At 36.3% G+C, this 23,752-nt stretch overlaps 1 protein-coding gene across 1 annotated transcript in view; it reads right to left on the reverse strand.

Moving 5' to 3' along the window:
* DDX10 (DEAD-box helicase 10) overlaps positions 1–23,752 on the reverse strand; it is a 154,490-nt gene that overhangs the window by 112,384 nt on the left and 18,354 nt on the right. Inside the window, exons 10-12 of the mRNA XM_058018377.1 lie at positions 16,065–16,166; positions 9,275–9,362; positions 3,632–3,720 (exon numbers count right to left, since the gene is read on the reverse strand). Coding sequence (XP_057874360.1) covers positions 3,632–3,720; positions 9,275–9,362; positions 16,065–16,166 — 279 coding nt within the window. The remainder of the gene's footprint in view (positions 1–3,631; positions 3,721–9,274; positions 9,363–16,064; positions 16,167–23,752) is intronic.

A 23,752-nucleotide genomic window follows, 5' to 3' on the forward strand; every position in this document is an offset into this window, starting at 1 on the left:
AATGCCTGGCACTCTATTAATAATAAGGAGGATCAAACTATTCACGACCTCATGGGTCAGGACCAAAGAGAAGGAAATCAAATAGGATGTCATGGTTGCAACCTAATAATTCAGAAGACCAAGATGTAGTTCTTCCTTACCAAAGGAAAAGGAACCTCCACATTGCAGTTCCAAACCCTGGTGGTGCTCCTTGGTACCTGAGCCACCCTGACACCTGCTCAGAGGGCAACACAGCAGAGCACAAGCCACAAGGTTTTCTAAAGTCCCTTTCTCCAAGTTAGCTGGCTTAGCCAACTCTGACAGGCACTCTACTGGAACTGCTACTCATGCATATGCAAGCACATTCGCTTCCAAGGTGAGTGAAGGTCAATAGCCAGCTTGGCTGCAGAATGAGGAAAGATAGCTCAAGATCCTAGAAGAAATGAGGATGATGACTAAGAGAATAATGACCCTGGACTTTGAAAGAGAAGACTGCAGCTTCTTCAGAAAGCTGTAGGCAAAAGTTTACAGAAGCAGTTAAAGAAGCTCAGGAAGGGACAGCTGGATCTCAGGTGTTTGAGGGGGAGCTCACTGAGGAACACCAAAACTCTGCAAATGACTGGAGGGAATGCTGGGGTCTGTATGAGCAGTAGCATACAAGGCTGACATTAACCAGGTAACAGCATGAGAAATACTGAGTCTGGTTACAGGTGCATGAAGACTGGCGAAATGTAATCAGGAGCTTTCTTTTTAGTTAGGAGATTAACATGTAGAAAAGTAAGTATAAGGAGAGCCAGAAGTAGGGCCAAGAACCAACAAAGAGATGACAAGACATGCAAAGACCGCTATGGGCACTGTTTGAGGATGAGACAGACAGCTGTGAGCAAGGTAACAAATAAAACCTTCTGCCCTGACCATGCAGTACGGGTCAGGCCAGGGGTGGTGATAAGAGTGCAGTGGGTGTTTTCCCTGGTTAGTGAAAGGACAGACAGATGTGGACAGATGGATCGTGCATTCTGCTATCACCCATTTCAGTCCTGACAGCACCTGCAGCTACCTACTGCTTTTTAATACTGATCTGCAAGCAATACTTGCAAGAACTATCTGGATACTAAGGAGTGTGTATTTGACATTTTCCCAATAATCTGGCTTCAACTTGTTTTATTTATTCTCTATGTACCAATACAGGGAGAAACAGGAAAATTTGCTGCATTTCTCCTGAAAGACATAACTACAGTCACAAAGGAAATTACCTTCCCTGGCAGCCCCTTAGAACTGTGACTAACCTGTCCATCCAGCACACTTGATAAGATCTGCCCCGGTGAACAATGTACAGATATATGTATGTGTTAGCACCTAGCAACATAAAGTGCCTGAGAAAGAAAATATTTCAAAACACTGCCTCCTCTCCAGGAGACCAGACTATGTAATTATTCTTTTTCACCCTGTTGTTTGTTTACATTTTCTTATGCTTTCAAAGCTGTCCTTTGCAATCAAAAGACAAATTTCTCTTTTTAATGCAAGCATTGAGCTTCTCCTTCATCAGACTTAAAGGCTGCCTATGTTAACACAAGACCTACACAAGTCTTCCTCCAGCAAATTATTCTTGATAGCAATTTATAATGAGAGAACACTGGACAGAATAGTAATGCACCTTAGCTTAAAGGTGATCAATGGCTAGAATAGATGTGTGTGCATGTGTGTGCATACATTTTTTATATATTTTGTTTTATATATCTTATATATATATATGATCTTATATAACATATAAAAATGAAAAATACTTGCTTTTCTGCAGACTCAATCAACAGAGCTTAAGAGAATCTCAGTGCACAGACATGCAAAGCAGGAGAGTAATGGGGAATGTGGGCAACAGCCTGCAATGCAAACCTGACAGGGGCATTAAGCAGCCTATTTTCTCTGCAGGATTTTTAGTGGAGCAACATCTATCAAGTTCGCAGTAAATCTCCACAGAAAGGCTTAAGTACTTTCAGAAAATGCACACAAGGTAAAGGGAAGAAAGGATTTTCATTTCAGGTTTTGCCGTAAGTTTGTGTGCAGAATGGAAACCAAGGTTGGTTCTGGATGCAAAATTCAAACATACCAGACTTTGAGGGACTTTCATATAAATGAAGATGGCTGATACATGTATCAGTCGCTGTGCACTGAAGTGCAGGGTGTATTTTAGTTAGACTAGGAGTCTGGAGAGTGGGGAAGAATAGTGCCAACAAACCTTCTAGTTTGTTGAATCTCCAAATTATCTCCCAGATTTATTACCTTCTGACTTTTTGATTATACTGCCACATATTTCACAGCCTTGACTAAACCTCTCCTACTCTCTCCAAACAACTGACTGGTTTCTTGCATTTTATTACAGGAATGACATTAGTAGCTTTCCAAAGCTGAGACTCAGAATTATTTTGAGGAAGGTCCAAATCTGGGCACACAGACCTGAGAAGAACAGAACTGCAGACTACTCCATCTACAGATACTAGATGGCAGACCATGCTGAAATCCAGAAAGAGGCACTAGGATTCTGAAAATTCAACATTATCACCATCTGCTAGTCTGTTTCTAACACTGGCTGAGTTTGCGTGGTTATCCCTCTTAGCCCTCATTTTCTGCAACTATTCCTTACATTCATAGCACAGTAAGACCTACAACAGATTTTAAAGATGCTGACAAACCACACAAGAGAATGGTCAGGCATTGCATGTAGCAAAGAATTTTGAGCTTATGCTAGTTCTCGTTTTTCAAAAGTCTCAGTCCATGAAGTTAAAAAACATCTTTTCTAATAGGCTTATGTATCTTAAAAAGCATAATCATGTTAATGACAGCACAGCACAGAAAGACCAGGTGTTCCAGAGTCTAGTAATTTGTCACATTTCAGTTCATTATACCATGTGCTGGCAAATTAGCCTTTTCTGTATGAAATCCCACACACATCAAATTAATTTACTGTGAACCTTTGAACACCTTGCTGCTCCCTTACGACTACCCTGTGTCCCCATGAGATTTCAAAAAATTCACATCTTAAAACAATTTCAAGGGGCTGTCATCTGTACAGTCAACCTGTCAAAATTAATTTCCCTCCCATACAAAATATGGAATGATTCACATACGTGTACAAAAATAGACATAGCAAAATAGATGCTATTCAGTCTAGTGCAGATGCTTCATCTTTACCAAACACACTGAATCTTCTGAAAAGTAACTGATGGCCAAAGAGAAATGTCCGAATTATACTCAAAATGAGACTCCAATACATAGTCTTTAGATAGCTCCAATTTCTTTTTAAATAACGCTTTACAGGCGGGTATTTAGCTATGAGGCTGAAGGGCAAATCTGAGGAGGGAAAAAACACCAAAACATTATTCTCTATCCTTTTACTTCAGAAGTTATGTCTTCTAGTATATATAGCAAATGTACCTTCTGCCCTAAGTTATTTCTCTGTACAGCATATATTGCCTTTACACATAATTTCCATTTAGAATGCTCTTGAAAATATGCAAAAACTCACCATGAATATGAAACTTAATACACTAGAAGACTAGAAGTCCAATTCTGTGTGTTAACACAATCAAAACAGCTATTTAAAGACTGCAAAACATCTCACTATACAGCTTTCATATTTTAAGTTGACCATACTTACAGAGCATATTCTGCTAGAGGCAATTTGAAAACATCAAATACTTCCTTGTTCTTCATTAAGTACACTGAACGCAAGTAGGATACAAAACACTGAAAGAAAAATGGAAGTATTCAACAAAAAAAGACATTCAATTACCAACACAAGAAACAAACATTATATTGTTGCTCTAAACACAAAATAGAATTTCACTATTAGGTAGTCTAACATAGATTTCAGGCAGAAATTTTAAATTACTCATCAGACAAAAATTTATCATTATTACAGAAGTGATGCAACTTCAAGTGCTCATATATTTCATTACATTCACATTGGCTGAATTGACTGAATTTCCCAAGAGTATGTCATGTTGTATTTTCCTAGAAAGAAAATATGACAGATTAGTCAGAAGGAAACACCACTGATTCAATTTGATTTTTTTTCTCCTAGCTTTTCTGAATGTTGTTATGCTATTCCGATATCTAAATTATGTGGAACTTCAAACAGACTTTGTTGCTATCAATCTGAGCTATCCTGACTTAATCTTAGCCATGAGCAGGAAGTTACTTAACTCAATATAGCTGCCCTTCACTGTGGTCTAAGATGATTCATATTACCTTGCATTTACCATCAGCTCATCACATGCACACAGTCAATGAATGCAACTCAGCTGACCAAGACAAATTCACTATACAACACCTACTAAGACCAATCCAAGGTTGAAGTCTCAATTAATCATAGACTTTCTCCAAAAAAACTGGAAGCACTACACAGGAGAATAACTTAATCTTACATTGCATCTTCCCAAAAGGAAAGATTCTTCTTCTTCTCATGCTTCTTTTACACAGTCTAGTTCTACCTAGCAGCAGCAGCATAAATACTGGAATAATTCAAGTATCAGAAGAGATCCTTGGATTTCTGTTCATAACCTTATTTTTGACACATGTCAAAACTCCTAGCATGAGGTTTAAACCATCAAACACTAATAACAACAGCAAGTTAAGCTCACAGAATTACATTCAAGCATCCTATAATCACACCCTTGTTCTGTTATGTACAGGCACCTATTGGAGAAAACTACTGTATTAATAATTCACGTGGAATTTTTTTAAAAAAATCCATTTCTTGTTAACCTCAGATAGAGGAACAAACACCCAAAAGTCAGGAGCATTTATGTCTTATGGGGATTCTTTAAATGCTTGCAAGAGAAAAAAACACTTTAAAAGGTAAAATGAAACATAAGACAGTAAATTAAGCAATGTTATAAACTCATTCTTTTCTTCTGAGTAACAGAAATAAAAACTATTGATTAAGGTATGTAGACCTCAATAAAATATGATTAAGGTGTGTAGAGCTAAGAGATATACTTTGCAAGCTGCCCATTAATTCACTATGAAAGTAAATTTTCATTTGCTTGTTTTTCCTAATGCTGAGGGCTTTTTGGGTAAAGCTTCCTTCCTGATTATGTCTTTCAATTAATTTTAGCTGTGGAAAGTGTGAGCTCAATTCATTCAGCTGCTACCAAGATTGAGATGGGGAATACTTACATCAAACACTTCTTTGCTCACATTGAATTATTAATCATTTTACAAAGGTAATTAGAATGTTTAGGAAAAGGCTTCAAATTTGACAGATCTCATTAATCTACTGCTGTCTAGCAAGTGACAAAAATCAATGAAAGCCTCTTTTTTCTCTGCAGTGACAGATGAAAAAAAAGTAGATTAAAAAAGAAGCATCCTTCCTGTGAATCTAAGATTTGCAGATCTGAATATCTACATGAGTCACTACTTGCTACAGGGCTGAAATCTCATTATGTGTTGGATAACTGATAAAACCATCCACTTACCTTACCAGCATGTGTTTCGTACACGTGGTCTAGAAATTAACAAACTATAAAGGGCAGAAAGAACACGCCTTTTGCATGCTTTTCAAGCCCCACAATAACTAAGAATGAAAGACCAAACAAATGCATAGAAGAGCTGTTCTACTTTACAAGAAGAGAACTCAAGCCATTTGCTTTATTTAATTTGATTTCAGTGTGTTGACTTCAACCTCTGTCTAAAACTCAGTCATCTCAGTTGGATTTTATTCAGTTGTCCTGAGACTTCCTCAGCCTGCACACACACACTGGAGCTGAGGGAGAACAAGTTTACGCAGTCTGAACTTTTTCCCTGCTATTTTACAATTGCTGTTGTCCCCTGCCACATCTGCTGTTCGATATCACTTTCAAGGCTTTTTTTTAAATAACTGAACACTGCAAAAATATTATATGCAGTAATTTCTATGGAAAATGTTATGGTTGGGCATCATTAACATATTACAGTTATACTACAGCAGTAGCTACATGTCTCCAAAAGCAGCAGAAATGATTGTACAAGTACTGGAAATACAGAAGAAAAATGTACCATGCTCTAGGAATTTACTACCTCTAAATTTTGATTTATTGATCTATTTCCTGGATAACTGTTGTAAGTATTAAAATGCACACAATTCAACTGATGTGCTGTTTGGACAGTAATTCAAAAGTAACAGGGTGTGGCTGGAATCTCAGGCTGTAACACCCTCCACATCGCTCCGGGTGTCATGAAGAATTTAATGGACAGATATCACTTCAGTGCCACAATAGCATTCGACTAGCAAGAAAAAAAGATTCTTTTTTTAAACTGTTTTCCAGAACTGGCTGAACTGACATATTAAATATTACAATTACAAGAAATGCCAACAGGCAGCATCAGTCCATGAGAAGAACTGCAAAGGTTTCAAAGCCCCGATCTGATTTAAACCATCTTTCCAAGCAATAGCAGGGGAGCCATGTCCTACTAAATGAACCATGAAGTTTGTTGAAGCAATTAGTAATCAAGAACTTTCTATTTTCAAAAAAAATGAAGGCACCTTGAAGCAAATCAACAAGCTTAGAGGACACAATAAGTTAGGCTTCATGCCCTCATCACATGATGGTAGACTACAATCCTATCTGAACTTCTGTGCACAGACGTTTCGCTGCTATCTCATCCACTCAGGTTGGGAATTTATTTCGTACACTACAAATGTCAAGAACTTGGCAGCTTGCAACAGACAGGCTAGACAAAGTAACACACCCATGCCTCTGAGAAATGTAGCATTTCAGATAAGGATCCAAGGTCAGGATTTCATTTGCATGCATTTCATTGTTTTATTCACATTAACATGAAAGACTACTTGGGCACATTTGCATAGTATGTCTGAACATTCATAGTTAAACCTGATTAAGGAGGGACACTTCTGTGATAAATCACTTGTCCATACTTCAAGCTTTTCAAAAATTGAATGTATTTACAGCTTGCCTGCAAGAATAACACTTCTCTGCTATCCATAAATTAAAAACTGCAACAAAAAAAGCCTCAAATGGTAATTAGATGGCAATTAAAATTTTTCCAAACGAATTTAAGTTTGTATCTGCAATACTGACAGACAGCCCATGTTTCATTTTATTCTTGAGCTATTTTGAAATTTTATCACTCCTCTGCTCAATTCAGAATGATCCTTCTCTGCCTTTTAAGCGATCTTAAAAAGCCAAAGGCAGAAACAGAGGTTTGTTGGTGTTTTCATTCCAAGTAAAATGATGCTGGATTACTCCTACTCTCATCCTCCCCCAGCCAGCTGCTCTGTCACTTCTGACATAAATTGGTGTAGCTGCAACTTCCCGTGGCAGCTGGAGATGAATGTGACACCAGTGCCTCTGGTTTGTGCAGCAAGGATGAAGCTTACACTGACATTCCCCACTGCTTCAAGTAATGCTTTATGCACTACAAAAACCTGGAATACCTAAACGCCAAAAATAGTTTTTAAAAGCATTCCCTTGGAACATTGCCTTAGACATTTTATTCACAAAGCTCACACTGAGCTCCTCAGGCACTTTGACTTAAATCTCCTTGTTTAGAGAAGTAAGAATGGCATTCCTCTGACTCACTAGGTGTCCCTACTGCAGGCCTCCAAGATAGGTCACATCACACATCCTACCTCTGCAGCACAAATAAAAAAAACATTCATCCATCCATCCCAAAGGGGTTTTAAGGTATCTGTGCCAGGAGGCATTATAGAAGTGCTTATTCCACCCTATCAGCTATAAAAGAAAGTTCAGGCAGACTAACTCACAGAGGACATCTAAAGCTAGGTGAGATGAATCTCAAGAGTTTTAAATATTTCAACTTGACTCATTTTACATCCCAGTTCAACAGAAAGCTTCAAACTCTTGGTTTCTCTAAGCTTTCACAATCCTCTTCTCATTTTACCCTACCACTCAGGTTTACCAGTATAGCTTCAAGTGTCATTAGTATTCACACTAGCTCATAAAAATAAAAAGTTATTAACACTAATCCAGAATCTCTGCAATCATGTATTTCTCAGGCTTTGGCATTTCTGGGTTTCTCACTATGTGGCCTTTGGAGGTACTCTTTCAATTCAACCTATATATATAAGAAAAAATGGTGTGAAAGATTTGCCAATTATCCTTCCAACTGTGCTTTCCTGCATCTCAAACTGAGCTTTTAATTTTGTATAGTTTTGAAGAGACTCGATACAACTACAGAATTCACAGGCTAATGATATACACAATTCAAAAACAAAACAAAACCCCAACAAACCAACGTGTTGCAGTGTTTCAATAAAAAAGTAGCAAGCTCTATTACAAAGAGTTCATGGCCTAAAAATATTACAAAACCAAGGAAGGGTCAGCAAACATGCTTAGTGATGGCAAGAGGCAGTGCAATTTCCAGAAATGTTTCGCAGGCTACCTTTCACAGAAAGTATCCTTTACAACCAAGCTCATTCTCATCCAGGCACCTACTTTGTTATTTGAAGGGTCCCTACCGTCCCCAAACCTGATAAACATGTGGTGAAATGCACATATTGTCAGTCCATGAAGTCTCCCAGCATTAACCAGCACAGTAAAGAAATCCCATTCACATAATTCTCCATCTTACCCAGAAGAGCTATTCTAATCTATTTTGCTGATCATTTAAATCTAAACAAAAGTTAAAATGCTTTATTCAATGCATTCAATTTTACCCTGAGAAAGGACAAATTGTCACATATATTCAGGATATATGACAAATAAAAATTGATCAAGGTGGGCATGTTGAGGCCTACATGGTTTCATATCTCCAGCTTTTCAAGTCAAGTAATGCGATCTGCTATTTTCAAGACACCTTTTTTATTAGTAGCATTATTTTGACATTTTTTGTACCATCTTTCCAAGAAACTCGAAGTAGTTGAAGTTGAGAAGAAACTTCAGAGACCATCTAGTGCAAGCACCTGCTCAAACCAAGGTCAGCTAGGCAGGCTGCTCAGGAAGGAACCCAGTTTTTAATAACCAGCATTTGGAGACTGCATACCCTTGTTGTTCTAGTGCTCAGCCATTCTCACAAGAAAGGCTTTTTATGGGTTTAAATTGAGCTTTTTGTACAGAAATTTGTGCCTGTTGCCTCCTCTTCTGTCACTGGACATCACTCAGAAGACTCTGGTTCTCTCTAAATTATGTTTCTCTCCTAATACAAGTGCTCAGTTATCTCTGGTGGCTCTTCAGTTCCAATCACTGCTCCTAGAGCATGTCTGAGCTGCTCAGTTATTCCAACTGCAGTTCCACTCAACCAACATGCCCCAAGAATTACAGTGCAGCAGATGACTTACCCTTTGAGCTTTCTCTTTCAACTCCTGATCTTGAGCTAAGAATGCTTGCAGCCTCTTTTGAATATCTGTAAGTTTTTCAGGATTAATTCTAATTTAAAGAAAAAGAAAAACAAAAAAAGAAAAAAACAAGCTTTAATTATTAGAAGATTTCAGAATAAGCACCTGTTAGGTTCTCAGGAGCATCTTCACATCTTTTGCATTGTTTTAATATGCACAGAGCTATTACCACTGAAATAACAGAGAATGGAACCATATTATGAAGATTACACTCCTCAAACAAATAATGCAGAAAAGACAAATGGCAGCTGTTTTATTCAGACAGCTTTCAGGGAAGGTAGTGAAACTACAAAGCAAAGCAGAAATCAGCAGAAAAGAACTTCTTGATTTTATAAAAATACTGCAAAAATACAGAAACAGCATAATGAATTATAGTACTACCTTATACTGAAATAAAAGTCTTCATAAGGAAAATGTCAGCATTTTTAAAAGCTTAAATAAGATTCATTGTGCCAGGAATACTGAAATTTAAGTACTTCATAGAAGAAATAGCCAGGTGAGCAATAATAAAGGACATTGAGATTAAACAGATTTAAGAGCTTCTCAAGTAAATAAAGAATATTGACTGCACTATAGAAATTGCCATTAAACCTACTAAAAAGATATCTGGTCCTCTCCCAGATTCTGAATTTTTAAACTTATTCCAGTGATACCTACATTATTGCAGATTTATTTGCCCAGATCTCATCTACTTTTGAGCTGCTACTGCCACCCCAGTGTATCATAAAACCTAGCAAACATGGTGGGAGGTTATTCTTACTAAATATGAAAACAGATATCAAGCTTCATTCCCTTACAATTTCAATTTCTTCACTCTGTTCAGATACAGCCAGGGGAAAACTACAGTGTACAGAAGCACTATTAGTTACAGTTTTAGTGAAAGACCAAACAACATGAGTTCCAGTTTCCACATAACACATAATTTGCTCTAAAAATGTAAAAGCATAAGACAGAAGAAAAGAAGCGTGAAAAATTGAGTGGGGGACAAACTGACCAACAAATCTTTGAAATATAATGATACAAAAAGTAAAGAAGGGATAGCATGAGTTATAAAAAAATTAATATGAACACCAGTAGTAAGACAGTCCAGAAAAGTGTTGGATTGCTGCTAAGTTATGGGAAAGCTATTAAGAGATGACCTCAAAGTCCTAAAATTAGCCAGTGCCTTTTTTCCTTGTCTTCACTCCAAGTGGCAGCTGCAATCAGTCAGCTAACAACAGCTACAGCACAGTGCAAGCTCACACTAGAATCACAAATCATAGGAGACCAAGTAAGTACTCTGATAAATCAGCTGGGTCAGAAGAAATTTGCTCCATAGCAACTAGAGAAAGTAAAAGCACTTGGAGTCACAGTTGTATCTAATCTTAACAACTCATCAAGATGAAGGAAAAAAAAAATCCTATCCAAAAGGCCATGTAAATACAGTGCTCATACTCAAAGGGGGCAAAAAGGAAGTTAAACAATTAACTTTTTCTTGATACCAAAAAATACTAATTTGTAAGGACCTAAAGAAAATAAGCAAATACACAACAGCTAACACAGCTTAGTCAGAAGAAAAATATGATTCATCAGTTTGATTATCTTCCACAGCAGCATTAGCGGGTTTTAAGAATGGGAAAGAAACAGTAGATGTCATGTTTGCTTTCAGGAAAGCATCTGGCAGTGATACATTCTCATAGAATAGGGAAATATGGTCTATGTGAAATCTTCAAGTAATGAAAAAATGGCCTTGGAGCACTTCTCAAAGAGTTGCTGAGACTGCAAACTACTTCCTGCCACCACTGTCAGACTCAAAATGCTTATGAAGTTTCAATTTTCACCTGGACATGCTATTACTCATTATTTTCTATGACTTGATTATTGTAGGAATATGATTCATTATTCTTAAGAGACTATGTGTCATTGAGGCTCCAAGCATAATAGACAACAATTCGAGACAAAATACAGCCACATTTTGTAGACTGAATCTAAATTCTGAGTAATTTGATTGAAATATGCAAGAAAAGGATTTGAAAAAGACGAAAACTGCAAAAACAAGAACAAGACATTCCGCATTTAAAAGACTGGCCAGATAATGTCGTATAAATCTAAGCAATGTCAACTAAGAACATGGTACCCCAGGCACATTTTGAGCTTATGTGTTTGTTAATGAATCAGCAAATTTGCAGCACTGACTACCAAAAAAACAGGAGCAGTACTGAATTCTCTCTTCTCCAACACTGTATCATGACAGTCATCCACTGTCATCTTCCTCTCATGCTGAGATTCAAAAACTGAGAAAGCTGGCCACTGTTAAATTGGATTTTAGCTATAATGAGTTTGTATGTTATTTCCTTCTGAACAAATGAAACTCTTTACAATAAAGTCTATACATGTGACTATTAGGAGAAGCAAACCTAAAAGCTAAACACTGAAATTAGTTGTCATAATTTATAAGCTTGCTTAAATGGCAAGAACCAATGAGCTAAAACCAACTATGCAAAGGCTAGAAGGGGGTTTTGTAACATGGTCTGCCATTTTAAGTAGGCTGGTTATTTCTTACTCTGTGATCACATATCTTACCTTCAAGGAGTAGTACAACTTTCTGAAGCTAGTTTTGCCTACCAGTTGCATAAATGGCCACGCTTGACTATGCCATGATGTAAACATGAACCCAGCTTTCCTGGCCTTATGTATTGATCAGACAGCAAATTTTCTGGTTGATACACATTTTGATTTCCTCTAATTTTCTCTGGTTTATATACTAGGATACAAGCACTGTTTTAACAAGGCATTGTCCTTCCCCCACTCTACTCCAAAATAGAATTTAAGCAAAAAAGATGAACCACCTAAAAGACCCTGCTGCCCTGCTGCAGCAGAACAGTTTCCAGATTTCCACCCAGCTTCCAGGCAGCAGCAGCAGGTTTTGCTCTGTGCTCTCAGTGTGAATGTGGCTCCCTGTGGTTCCAACTAGACATCCTGAAGGCTGGAGGGAGGGGGAAGGGCTGGCACCTATGGAAGGCTCACCCAGCAGATCACACACCGGTGTAGAACCACACTCAATAGTGACACCACTCTTACAGTAACTATGGCAACTGGGAGGCAGCCAGTTTTAACAGATCCCCTATATTGATACCACCAACATGTGGGATACACATCCAAATATTATCCACTGTGAGAAAGAAAAAAGAAAGGAAAAAAGGTGTTTTGTTGTTGTTTTTGCTTTTTTCCTCAAAAAATCTCTTTTTTGCCATAAAATTAAAGAAAGCAATACTACATCATGGGTATCTGTATACTTGCACTTCCTTTGGTAAAATTTTCTAGACACAAGATCTGTTATGGGAACCCCTGAGGAAGCAGCTCTTATCTTTTTACCCAACAAAGTTAGATGCAACAAAGTAACCTCAAATACTACCAAAAATAATTTAAATTTACAGCTTGCATGGTAAACTTGGAGATTACAGACTCCTTTAAAAAATGTACAAACTAATTCTTTCAGAGTACCTTTTTGCCATATTTAAATGCTCTAAGCTATTGTATTTATTACTGCATATTTTGCATTTTCTCTTGCTCTTTTTGAATAATGAAGAAGTTATGTACTGTTAAAAGCACTATCTGTAAATTGGCAGCTTGTGCTAATTACAAGGGACTAGTTTACTGAAAACCTCTACTGGCAGCTTAGACCTAACATTGAAAATTAAGGGAAGAGCTTAAACCCCAGTCCTTTGAACAGGCATCAAGGAAAGTTCTTCCTTTCTCTACTTTCAAATTGTGGAACTGTTTTAAAAGTTCTGTCTAGATGAAACAAAACAACATCAAAAATAGTTTGCAAATCAAAAAATACAAAATAAGAAAAAAACAGCATTCTTATGACCACTGTACCAGAACACAGGTCAATAAGAACAGCCAAACAAACAATTGAATATACAACATTTGTACAACATTTTAGAAACAAGCTTTTGGAAAAAAGCTTTCAGAATGAATTTCAGCAACTTGAACAGTTAAACTCTGTTGGCAATGAGCAGTGCTCATTATCTTCTAATTCCCAAGTTAGAATTCTTAAGAATCTATAATTAGGTGAATAAGCACAAACAACAGGAGAAGACTTCACCACAAGACCTGGAACATGATCCACGGGTTCATGCAACTTCTTAAACAATTTATAAACTGACAAAACACACTGGCCTTATATTAATTGGGAAACTGGCTGGAAGCAAATGGCATGAGAAAATCTGTAGTTAAAAACTTCTAGAATTTAATTGGTTTGCAATCCACAAGTAATTACAAGAATAACTTTTTAAGGATTTTAGTTAGCCTTTTACAAGGACAATGCTACAAATTTTAAATCATAATACATTAGGCAGACAATTCTAAGTGAAAGCATTCCCCTTCATTTTAATGTTATAAATTCTATTAAAGTTTATTTTGCAGATTGAAAATCTGGATATTGGGGCAGGATGTTAAAATATGTTATCAATCAAAACCCTTGACTTTTCTAATAATGATTCCAATTAAGAATATTTCTTGAACGCATTTATAATACGTATGTCCTAGTGGCTTGGTACAAGAAGGAGTTTCTGGGGTATTATTAAAAAAAAAAATAAAGCAGCAGAGTTTTCCATCAAAGTAACACCAGATTAACAACAATATGTTAAGAGATGCAACCATTAATGCCTCTCTAGAGACTCACCTAGCTTGGATTATAATGTGCATTTATTGGGGGTGACATATTTACCCTATTAAAATTGGATTATTATCCCTGTACAAAAACATGGATTTCTATTTACATGGATAAACACAGCCTAAAGAGGTTATTTTACCACTTCCTTTGATAAGCTGTTCAAACAATTAGCACCATTACTTACGATGTTAAAAGCTTAGCTGACAAAGAAACGGGAAAGGAGAAATATTTATAATGTGTATGAGATCAGACATCTATTTACTGAATATAAAAGAAAGATAAATTACTTCAATAACTACCATTTTAAGATGGAAAAAGATGAAGTTTGGAAAGAGAAAATTTACTGCAGTGGTTATACAACAGATCCTTTTAAAGCACTATGATGCTTAATGGAAAAGAAAATGCCAGACTTCAGTTGCTTTACCGATATTATCCACATTCAGTTGGTGAGGTTTTGTTTGGGTTGTCACTGAGTAGTTGTTGGACTGCACTATAGTCCTTATTTCACTGTTTTAGCAAAAATTGTTTATGTTTGAAGTTGGTCCACATCCTGCATGGATTTGATAAGTGTTTAACGAGAAAAGGCAGATTTATTTCACCAGCTGCTGGGTACTCAGTTTGTTACACAGAAATAGTAGTCACAGGTACAGTTCAGAAGAGCCTTTGAAATGGCATATCCTATACAACAAAAATACTTTTAAAAGTAAAATTAAACTTTAAATCCAGAAAGTACTCTGTGCATTGTTTCTGTTCTCTGGAGAAATGTTCATCTGTAAATTTTGAGCAAACCTGAAGATTAAGCAATGAGGTGTAAATAACCACCTAAGGTTTCACCCTAATTAGATTTCTTCTCAAAAACAATTGTTCTACATAGAAATTCAGTATAAGTAATTCCCTTCTTTGCTTAGATATCTGTATCTTCACATGCAAACCACAGCTTTTCAAGGTAAAACAAGCCTAGCTTTGCTCATATCCACTCATACAGAAACTGACATTTTCTACCTTGTCATCCTTCTCTGATTTCTTTTATCTCTGCTGTACAATTTTTGGCATGGTGTGACCTGAACTTTTTAAGTGTTAAAAATGGAGTCAGGTTGATATCACATTTTCTGGCTTGTTTTCAATTCTTCCATATTTCCTTCACATTCTCTTTTCTCTCTTAATTCAACATCAGACCGACAGGCTCAGAAAACAGTAAACCCGTTCCTACCTATAGCTACTAAATAAGAAAGTACCATCAATTTTTTAGTGGTGGTCTTTTCTTCTAATATTTTTACAGTTAGGATTTTTGTGTTTCCCACATATCCATTACTCTGCATTTAACAGAAAATGGAAACATGCTTTTTTATTTTCACCTGGTATTGTTATATGCTTCTGCAACTGCTTCAAAGGCAGTTCTATTTGTACAGATAGCATAGCTCCTTACAGGCTTCCCTTGGAACCCTCTTTTTAGTATGTAAAATTACCATCTTTCACTTCCTGTCCTTCAACTAACTGATTCAGAAAGGTCATGACACGTTGAAGAGAAAATCCAGAACTAAAGAAAAAACAGATAAGAGAAACAAAAATGATAACAGCAATAAAAACATACAGGGACAGATTAAAGAAATTGTAATTGTTTAATCTGCAAAAGAGAAAGAGAGCATTATCATGTTCAATTACATAAAAAGAAGCTGCAGAGAGTAAGCGAATACATCACTTTCCATATATTCTTGGCACAAGGCAAAAGAAATATTTCATTTAAATTACTTACAAGTCTTATCAGACACTTGAAGAAAAAATGTTAATGGTAGTAACTGTTGAGTATGGATGAGGTCTCTTTGGGAAACTGTGAATATATTAATTGGCATCTGATAAGAATGATTTGTGCAGCTCATCATGCCTTTGGGAACAGCAATAAAATAGGTAACCTCTCAAGGTCTTTTCCTTCTACAACACTACCAAAACTAATTCATTTCCCTGATTTGTCCAGCTTCAGGCAATTAAAGCACTTTATCAAGATTGTCATAGACTCATCACAGATTACTCTTGCAGAAAGAAGGTTGAATAACAGGCAGGGCATTAGCCACTTACTTGATTTCACTGATAGGTACTTTCCTCTGTGCCAGCTGTTCCACCATCCCTTTTTCTTCGGAAGGAAGCAATACCAACAAAGCTTCACCACCTTCTTTGTACCTGATCAAAAGGGAAAAAAAAAAGAAACCTCAAGCAAACATGAAAAAAATTAGTTTTTGCTGATGTTTTCAAGAGCCAATGAGAATTTACATTTGATTCCTTATAAACAGTCCAAAGAATGAACAAAACTTCTCACTTAACAAAGGGAAAAGAAGAGGCAAACCAGTTAAGTGACTTGCCAATATCCCTACTTGAGCTGATTTTAAAACTATGCCTGGAGTTCTGAACATCTGGGGCTAAGACATGGGCTCAGACCAGTGACACTCTTCCTCCTTTGGCTTGAAGTATTAGTGGCAAACAAATAGCACTTGATCAAAGCGTCCTTTGACTACAGGACTAGAAAATCCAGCTACTTGCATTCAGCATTTGCCAGGTAAGGTTTCAATAGGTAATCAAATAGGTAAGGTTTGATTTTGAGAAGAAATCAAATAGGTAAGGTTCAACACTTGGTAAAAACTGATTCTCTTTGCATATCCTGCAAGCCAAAGACAGGGAAAGGTTACAAAAGGATAAATGCCTTGGTCTCAAATAACAACCTCTTCTTACATGTTCAGTAAAGGCTAAGAGGTCACAGTGACATCAAGGAAAGAGAAGTATAAAAACAGGAGCTCTTTCATTTATAGAAGCAGTTTCCAGATGTAATAGAAAAGATACAATCAGACTGATCCCATAAGAATGTATCTAGCATTCACTCTTCAGTGCACTTAACAGCTGTACCAAATGTAGATGAGCTGGTAATTACTCAAGATACATGGTTAGCAAAGACATTAAAAAATCAGCTACTTTATGATTAAAGCATCTTCTTGAGCACTTTCTCTTTGGGCAAGAAAACAGTTCCTGCTTTTGGCACATTTACTGACTTCAGGACATTGATGTAGAAAAAAGTACCCCATAGCATTAGCAAGCAAACAGCACAGTGGGTTTAGGATCTCCTGAAGAAGTGGGTAGTGATGAGCTTGCAGGCACCAAGTCGCTATCCACTGTAGCACTGTATACACTGTCTCCTTGTTTATATTTAGAAATACTTCTAAATATCTGCACAGTCCCTCATTACAAAAACAAAATTCCAACTGAATTTCAGAAATATGCCAGAATTGGACAGAATTCAACTCATCACCAACTGATGAGAGCAATGTGCAGGACAAAGCAAAACAAAACTGGTTAGTTGCTCTGTGGAGCAGCTTTAAAATCCCTTCTTTAGGGAGGCCAGGGAGCACAGAAGGATATTCTCAGGCACATCAAACATGAATCATACCATTAAAACTGATAAAAATCATTTCTAGTGGAATACAGGGAGCCCACATTTCTCCAAGGATAAACAGTTATCACTTGGCAAAAACAGTACTGCAGAATTGTTTGAAAACTATAAACACTATCTGTCACAGCACAGTAAGCAATGCAAGTAGAAACAAAATCTGCAGTTAAAACAGTCTGACAGCTTTTATTACAGCTTTCTGCTTCCATTTGATGAATTTGAAAAATCACAACAAAATACTCTTGGATGCCTGGGATTTTTTTTCTTCAATGTATGATAGGTTTGGATACCAACTTCTCAAGATCATCTACAAGTGTCTAGTAAATGAAATTTTAAGCTTTCCATTTTAGATTTTAAAATTTTACATGGAAATAAAATTGATATGAGAGAAGAATCTCAGTTACATGCCAACATCATGTAAATTTACTGACTATATATTGATTGATAAGAGTACTTTGGTACTGTACAAAAACTATAATGATTTAAATCCATTTCATTAGTAGACCTACCATGTTATCAATACAAAAAATATCAGCTTGCACAATCTATCAAAAAAAGAGTTCTAAAGCAATACATATGTTTGTCTTAATTTATTATCTTTACCAAGCATGTTGTCCCAACTGACCAAACATCCCATGGAATGTCTGCACCCTTTATACAATAACTAAGGTGGGGAAGAACTTGCTTACATGGACCAAGTGCACCTTTTACAGTAGTTCTATATATTTCAACCTAACCAAATTACAAATTACATACCTACAAGGTGGGTACCTGTTGGACACTGCCACTATCTGAACAAGCTATGAAATGCTGGAAAGCCACTGAACCTTAGAGGACTTTGTATTTTATTGTAAAAACTGATGATCATACTACCAAGACCCCCAATTACTCATCAAAAAAACCTGAGCTCTCAGAGCACTGTTGGAAAGAAGGATGAAAATATTGTCTTGTATCTATCAGACAGGAAGACAAAGATAATATTGCTGCCAATACCAGTCTCACCAATTTAGAGTACAGAATAATGCAGATCTACTTTTCTCTCCAAAGCAGATGGTATGAAAGGACAGGACTCCAACAAGAGCTACGTGAATGATCTGGTATTTGCAAAAAATGTCTCTTAAATCTCTTAAAAGTCTTTGTCATTTGTCAAGAAAAGTCTTGACTGCACTGTATAAACATAGAAATGATGTTTTCAGATTCCCTAAAGTTAGCCAAAGCCATGGATTTGTGTAGTTTTGTTGCTCGTGGTATTTCTTATCCCAGAGTGCCTGACTTGGCATTATTAAATTGTTTCTTAATCATATCTCTTTTATTCAGTGTGCAAAACACTGTGAAAGGCCAGTGTCATAGAAATTAAGAAGAAATACTCAAAGGGCAGAGAGTGCAGCTATCCTCTCTACAAGCCACAAAACCAAAATCTGCAATGATACAGTACAGGAAAAACCATTCTATGCTTGTTTTGTTTTATAGCTTTCCAGCAGTATCCAAGAGGCCTCTCTGAAACAGGATTCAGGATCAGATAAACCTTCACTCTGACCCTTAAAAATTGATTTTGTGTTATTAGTGCTAAACTCTTTGTATGCTGAGTCAGTAGTTGCTTCATAAAGTACAAATCCTAAATGCACATTCCATAGGTAATTCGCCAAAAAAGTCAAGCACCACATCTGGTATTTATGGACACCAACTATTTCAATGTTTACATTAAGTCTTGCAAAGCCTTTATGTAGACAAAGTAGTAGCACAGATAAGTAAACAAACAACCACATGAAAATATAGATCTGGAAAAGAGAGGTTTTCAAGCACCTCTACTTTATCATATTTTTCCACCTACTAAGGAGGGGAAGAAAAAGCAACACAGAAATATTTCTCAGAGCTAAATCTTCAGAAATTCTAAAGGACTGAAAGACATCTAGTAACTACTGATGCAGTGCAGTCCTTTCCCATACATGTTTTGGAAACATTCTCTTTTAAATGCTAATAGTTTAAAAATATTTGAAGTTAAGGAGGAACAGTCTTTGCCCTTTATACCATAATCGTGACTTAATAAAAACAAACAGTTTAATAACAACACTGTTCTTCAGAGCTAAACACGCAAAAATGAAAACATCACAGAATTGATAAAGCTAAAAACCAAAGGATCTTAAATACCATCTGGGAAGGTTTTTATCTGCTTAGTGGACATTCAGTTAAAGAAAGCAAAATGCAGCCTATAAAAAAGGAGGTTTAGTTGGGCAGAGTACTATCTTATTTCTCAAAAAACCCCAACCTCATAATGCGCTAATCAGAAATATATTGTGTTAAAGATCATCTCAACAAGAGAGGCTTCAGTGGAAAACTGAACTTCACCAAAGTGTTCCCTCTGCATATTTCATACTAAAAGCTTCCATACTGGCAGACTTAGGAAAGGACAAGCTACTAAAAAGTGGCATAAACAGTAATAAGAACAGTTAGACCTGCTTAAAATTTGTTTCCATTACAATGCCTAGAACAGGAAAAGAACACCTCTTATTATCCTACAGGAATAAAGTTCTCCACTAAAGCAAACAAAGGAAAATCTCTGTAATTATTTTCAGCACACAAACAAAATGCTTAAACCTTTACAGATGATAAAGCAATGAAGAAAAAACCTTGGTTACTGTAAGTTCTTCAGCAGGACTACTTCTGCAGATGAGAGAATATTAGAAGTTCTCTCTATTCTTGCCAACTGCAGCCTTCAAGTTGTCCATCCTCACCAAAACTAAACATCTGTCCTAAAATGCTAATTTACTCTGGTGATTTATTATCCAATAAGTATGCACTTTGACTCTGCTGAAGAAAAGTAAATTAAAAACCTGAAAGTAATCAAACTTTCTTGGACTGTGTAATAATTGATGACATCCTGTCATCTCTTCAAGGTGATCAAGAAACCAGAGAAGGGACTCATCTTTGCACTGTGATCTTAACAGTCTCTAAGGGTATATGATTTATTCCAAGTCCATGGAAAATTGCATCTTATTTGCAGAAAGTCTTTGGAGGAAAAAAAAAATCACTTCTAGTTCATATCTGCTTTGTTTTCTAGAGTCTACTGACTTCAATATGTTTGAAAAAGGCAAACAACTTCTCTGCAACTCAATTACGACTTGCAAGCAGGAAGCTGTGAACATCATCATTAGTGCTATAAAGCAAAGGGTTATATTTACAGTGACTGCAGATGAGAAAAAGAAAGATGCCTACAATCAAGAGCAAGTGCCAAAGGCAGACAAAAAGGAAGTGGGATAAATTACTTCAACAATGTGGTAGTGGCTAATTACCAGTAGAGAAAAATGGTTTTAAAATGTTCACAACAGCATTTCCTTAGCAAAGAAACACAAAGTGTTGCCAAATAGCTTCACTTGATTAAAAAAAAAAAAAAAAAAAAAAAAAAAAAAAAAAAAAAAAAAACAAACAAACATTAAAATTAAGAGGATAGTTTATGCACCATGACAGAATCTATCTTAAACTTCTAAAATCACCCTAAGCCAACAGCTGGTATCAAACATGAAGAAACAGAATGGCAATAGTCCAGTGAAGATAGGATGAGGAAAAAACAGTTTTCATGCAGGATAAATAGACACTCAATTCTTGCCTTATTTTAATCTATCTTAACCCATCCTTGATCAGATCCAGTCCACAGCTGCATATACCCCTAGGCAATACCATTAAAGCAAATATTACCATTATCACAAAGGCAGTAAATGATAGCAATACTGATTGTTAATCAATTCCACCCGGCCAAGCAGCTAGCTTGAACTTGTTGAAACCACATTCAGAGTACTTCTACATCCTTGCCATGACCATTGTAACATGCAGTTCAGTCAAATGCACCACATATTAATTGTCAGTAACATATGAGCTGTGGTTGTAACAGAATAAAACAGGAATGGGAACCATCTCATGATGCTCATCAGGCACCAGTGTTCTGCTGGAAAAGCACATATCCAGTAGGAAAAAAGTTATGGAAAGGGAACTGTAAAGATAAGGTGCATAGACATGCAGACATTATAGAAAATGTTATACAGGTTGTCTCCAACAGATGTATTACAACATGTTTCCCTAACGTTTGTATTTCAGAAGACATAAGTTGATGCCAAATTTCCAGGGTTAAAGGCAGTATTTCTGCTTTGCTTGGTAAGAAAAAATCATCTATTTTAAAAATTGGCAAAGGAGGAAACAGAGGATGAGATAATCATAAAATTTGGGGGAGGAGGGTTACAGATATAAAGATACTTGCATAACAGTTTTTTGATTTGGAGTATTTCCCATTACAGAAAATGGAATATACAGGAAATTATTATGTTTTTGAAGATATTTGCCACACCTGAACATGCAGGAAAAATAAGTGTAATTGTTTTATACTCTGGACATCACACATTTACCACCCTACTCAAAAACAAGTATTTTTTGGGATTTTTTATTTAATCTGTAACTTGAATAGGACTTTACCAGGTTGACTAGGTTAAAGATCTAATTTTAGCCTAACTGGGCCAGCATGGATAGCATCAACATATGCTGTCATTTTATCTGTCAAAAGATATAAAAGGAAGTAAGGTATCATTGCAAAGCTTGTGAGCTTAAATCAAAGCCCATTTCCAAAAGTATCACATTCCAAGCCAACAATCCACCTTTGGATACCTTTAGCATTGCAGAAACTCTCCACAGTAAACCTTTTCAGAGAAAGGAAATTGGGCACTAGGGATGCCAGATAACTGCTCAACTGTCTCATTCTCACCCAGATCAAATCTGCTAGAGATTTACCAGAAGCGAGTAAGAGACTGCTCTCCTCAAAACACTAAAGTCAGTAAGTTAAGCATTTAGAATAGCATCGAAACCAACCCCAATAAAGGTGCCTGATTTTGCATGTGCATGATGATACACTCTAATTATATATTTTCACACTTCTTCTAATGGAGCCTTTGTTTATCATACATACTTGCAAAACTATAAATAAAAAACTATTGAATAATTATTTCCACTGTGAAGCCAAGTTACTCACTATATAAGGCAATCATTTATTCACTACACGCCATTCATACCCCTCTCAGAACAGAAATAATCTGGACAACTTGATTTTGAAAAATAATGCTCTTTAAATCTTTGCATATCATTTTAGTTTCAATAAAGAATCTAGAACAAGAAGATTTCGTCATGCAGAAAAACTGGTGAGCAAAATACAAAAAGCAGCACAGACTCCTGTTTCTCTAGCAAAGATCTGCCTCTGCAAAGACTGAAAGAAACAGCAGTGAATTATTAGCGAATAACCTAATAATCATGCTTAATATGAGATAGATTAGGAAAAAAGTTAAAGTGAGTCAAGTTATACTATTTCTATGTAATTTACATTTAATTTTGAAACTGTTTTCAATTTTTTTTAAATCAACTACAGAAGTGAAGGAAAAAGCATTCAATTGAAGCAGGCATTTGTTTGTGTTGCACTTTTAGTATAATGGAACAATGTAAGACATCTATAAAAACATATCCAAAAAATATCAGAATGGATAGTTTTATTCTGAGCAGATCTGTTTCAATCTGATACACATAACAAATAAATATGTTCACCCACACACTATCCTTTAACAAAGAGAAAGTAAAATCCAAATCTACCCCCAAGGGCTTCTACAGAAACACAGTAATTCATATTTTGTTTTAAAACTCAACCATTAAATCTGACTACAGAAGCTACTATATCTAAACAAATATTTCTTAAACAAAGTAACAGTTTTAGGTCTCCAAAACCAGGCTCAATTCAGGCAAAACTTTATTTCCAATCATAATACCTTTTGGGCCTTGTGACATAATGAGGACTGGGGAAATCTAAGCTTCAAATCAAGAAAACAGTATTTTTCCAGGCAGGAATAGGAACAGGCCATTTATTGTAACTTCTACACTGCCAGGTTTCTTTCATAATACAGATTTGCTGTTTTTTTAAATGACAAATGAGCACAGAAAATAAATGCGTACTGGAATTTCTATCTCATCTACATGATCAATGGCCTCTTCCTGTAATATGCATTTCTGCTTAAAACAACAAATCTTAAATAAGAGATCTGTGCACACTGCAATCTGAAACTGTGCTGTACCATCTACAGCAAGTCCTACCAAAGCAGCCCAATAAAAGCTACAGGAGACCAGAAAGCGTCCTGACTATCCACAGTTCACCCAATGCAGCAGACAGCCAGTGCTCACTGCTAAGTTCACAATTCACCCAGGAAAAGAAGCTTCTTCCCATGGGTTGTGAACAATCTGACATTCCACAGAGCATTTAAACAACAAAATGTGAAGTGGCTTTCCTTTATTCTTTTGCTTTAGATCACTT

The sequence above is a fragment of the Melospiza georgiana genome, chromosome 2, assembly GCF_028018845.1.
Source record: "Melospiza georgiana isolate bMelGeo1 chromosome 2, bMelGeo1.pri, whole genome shotgun sequence".
Taxonomy (NCBI): domain Eukaryota; kingdom Metazoa; phylum Chordata; class Aves; order Passeriformes; family Passerellidae; genus Melospiza; species Melospiza georgiana.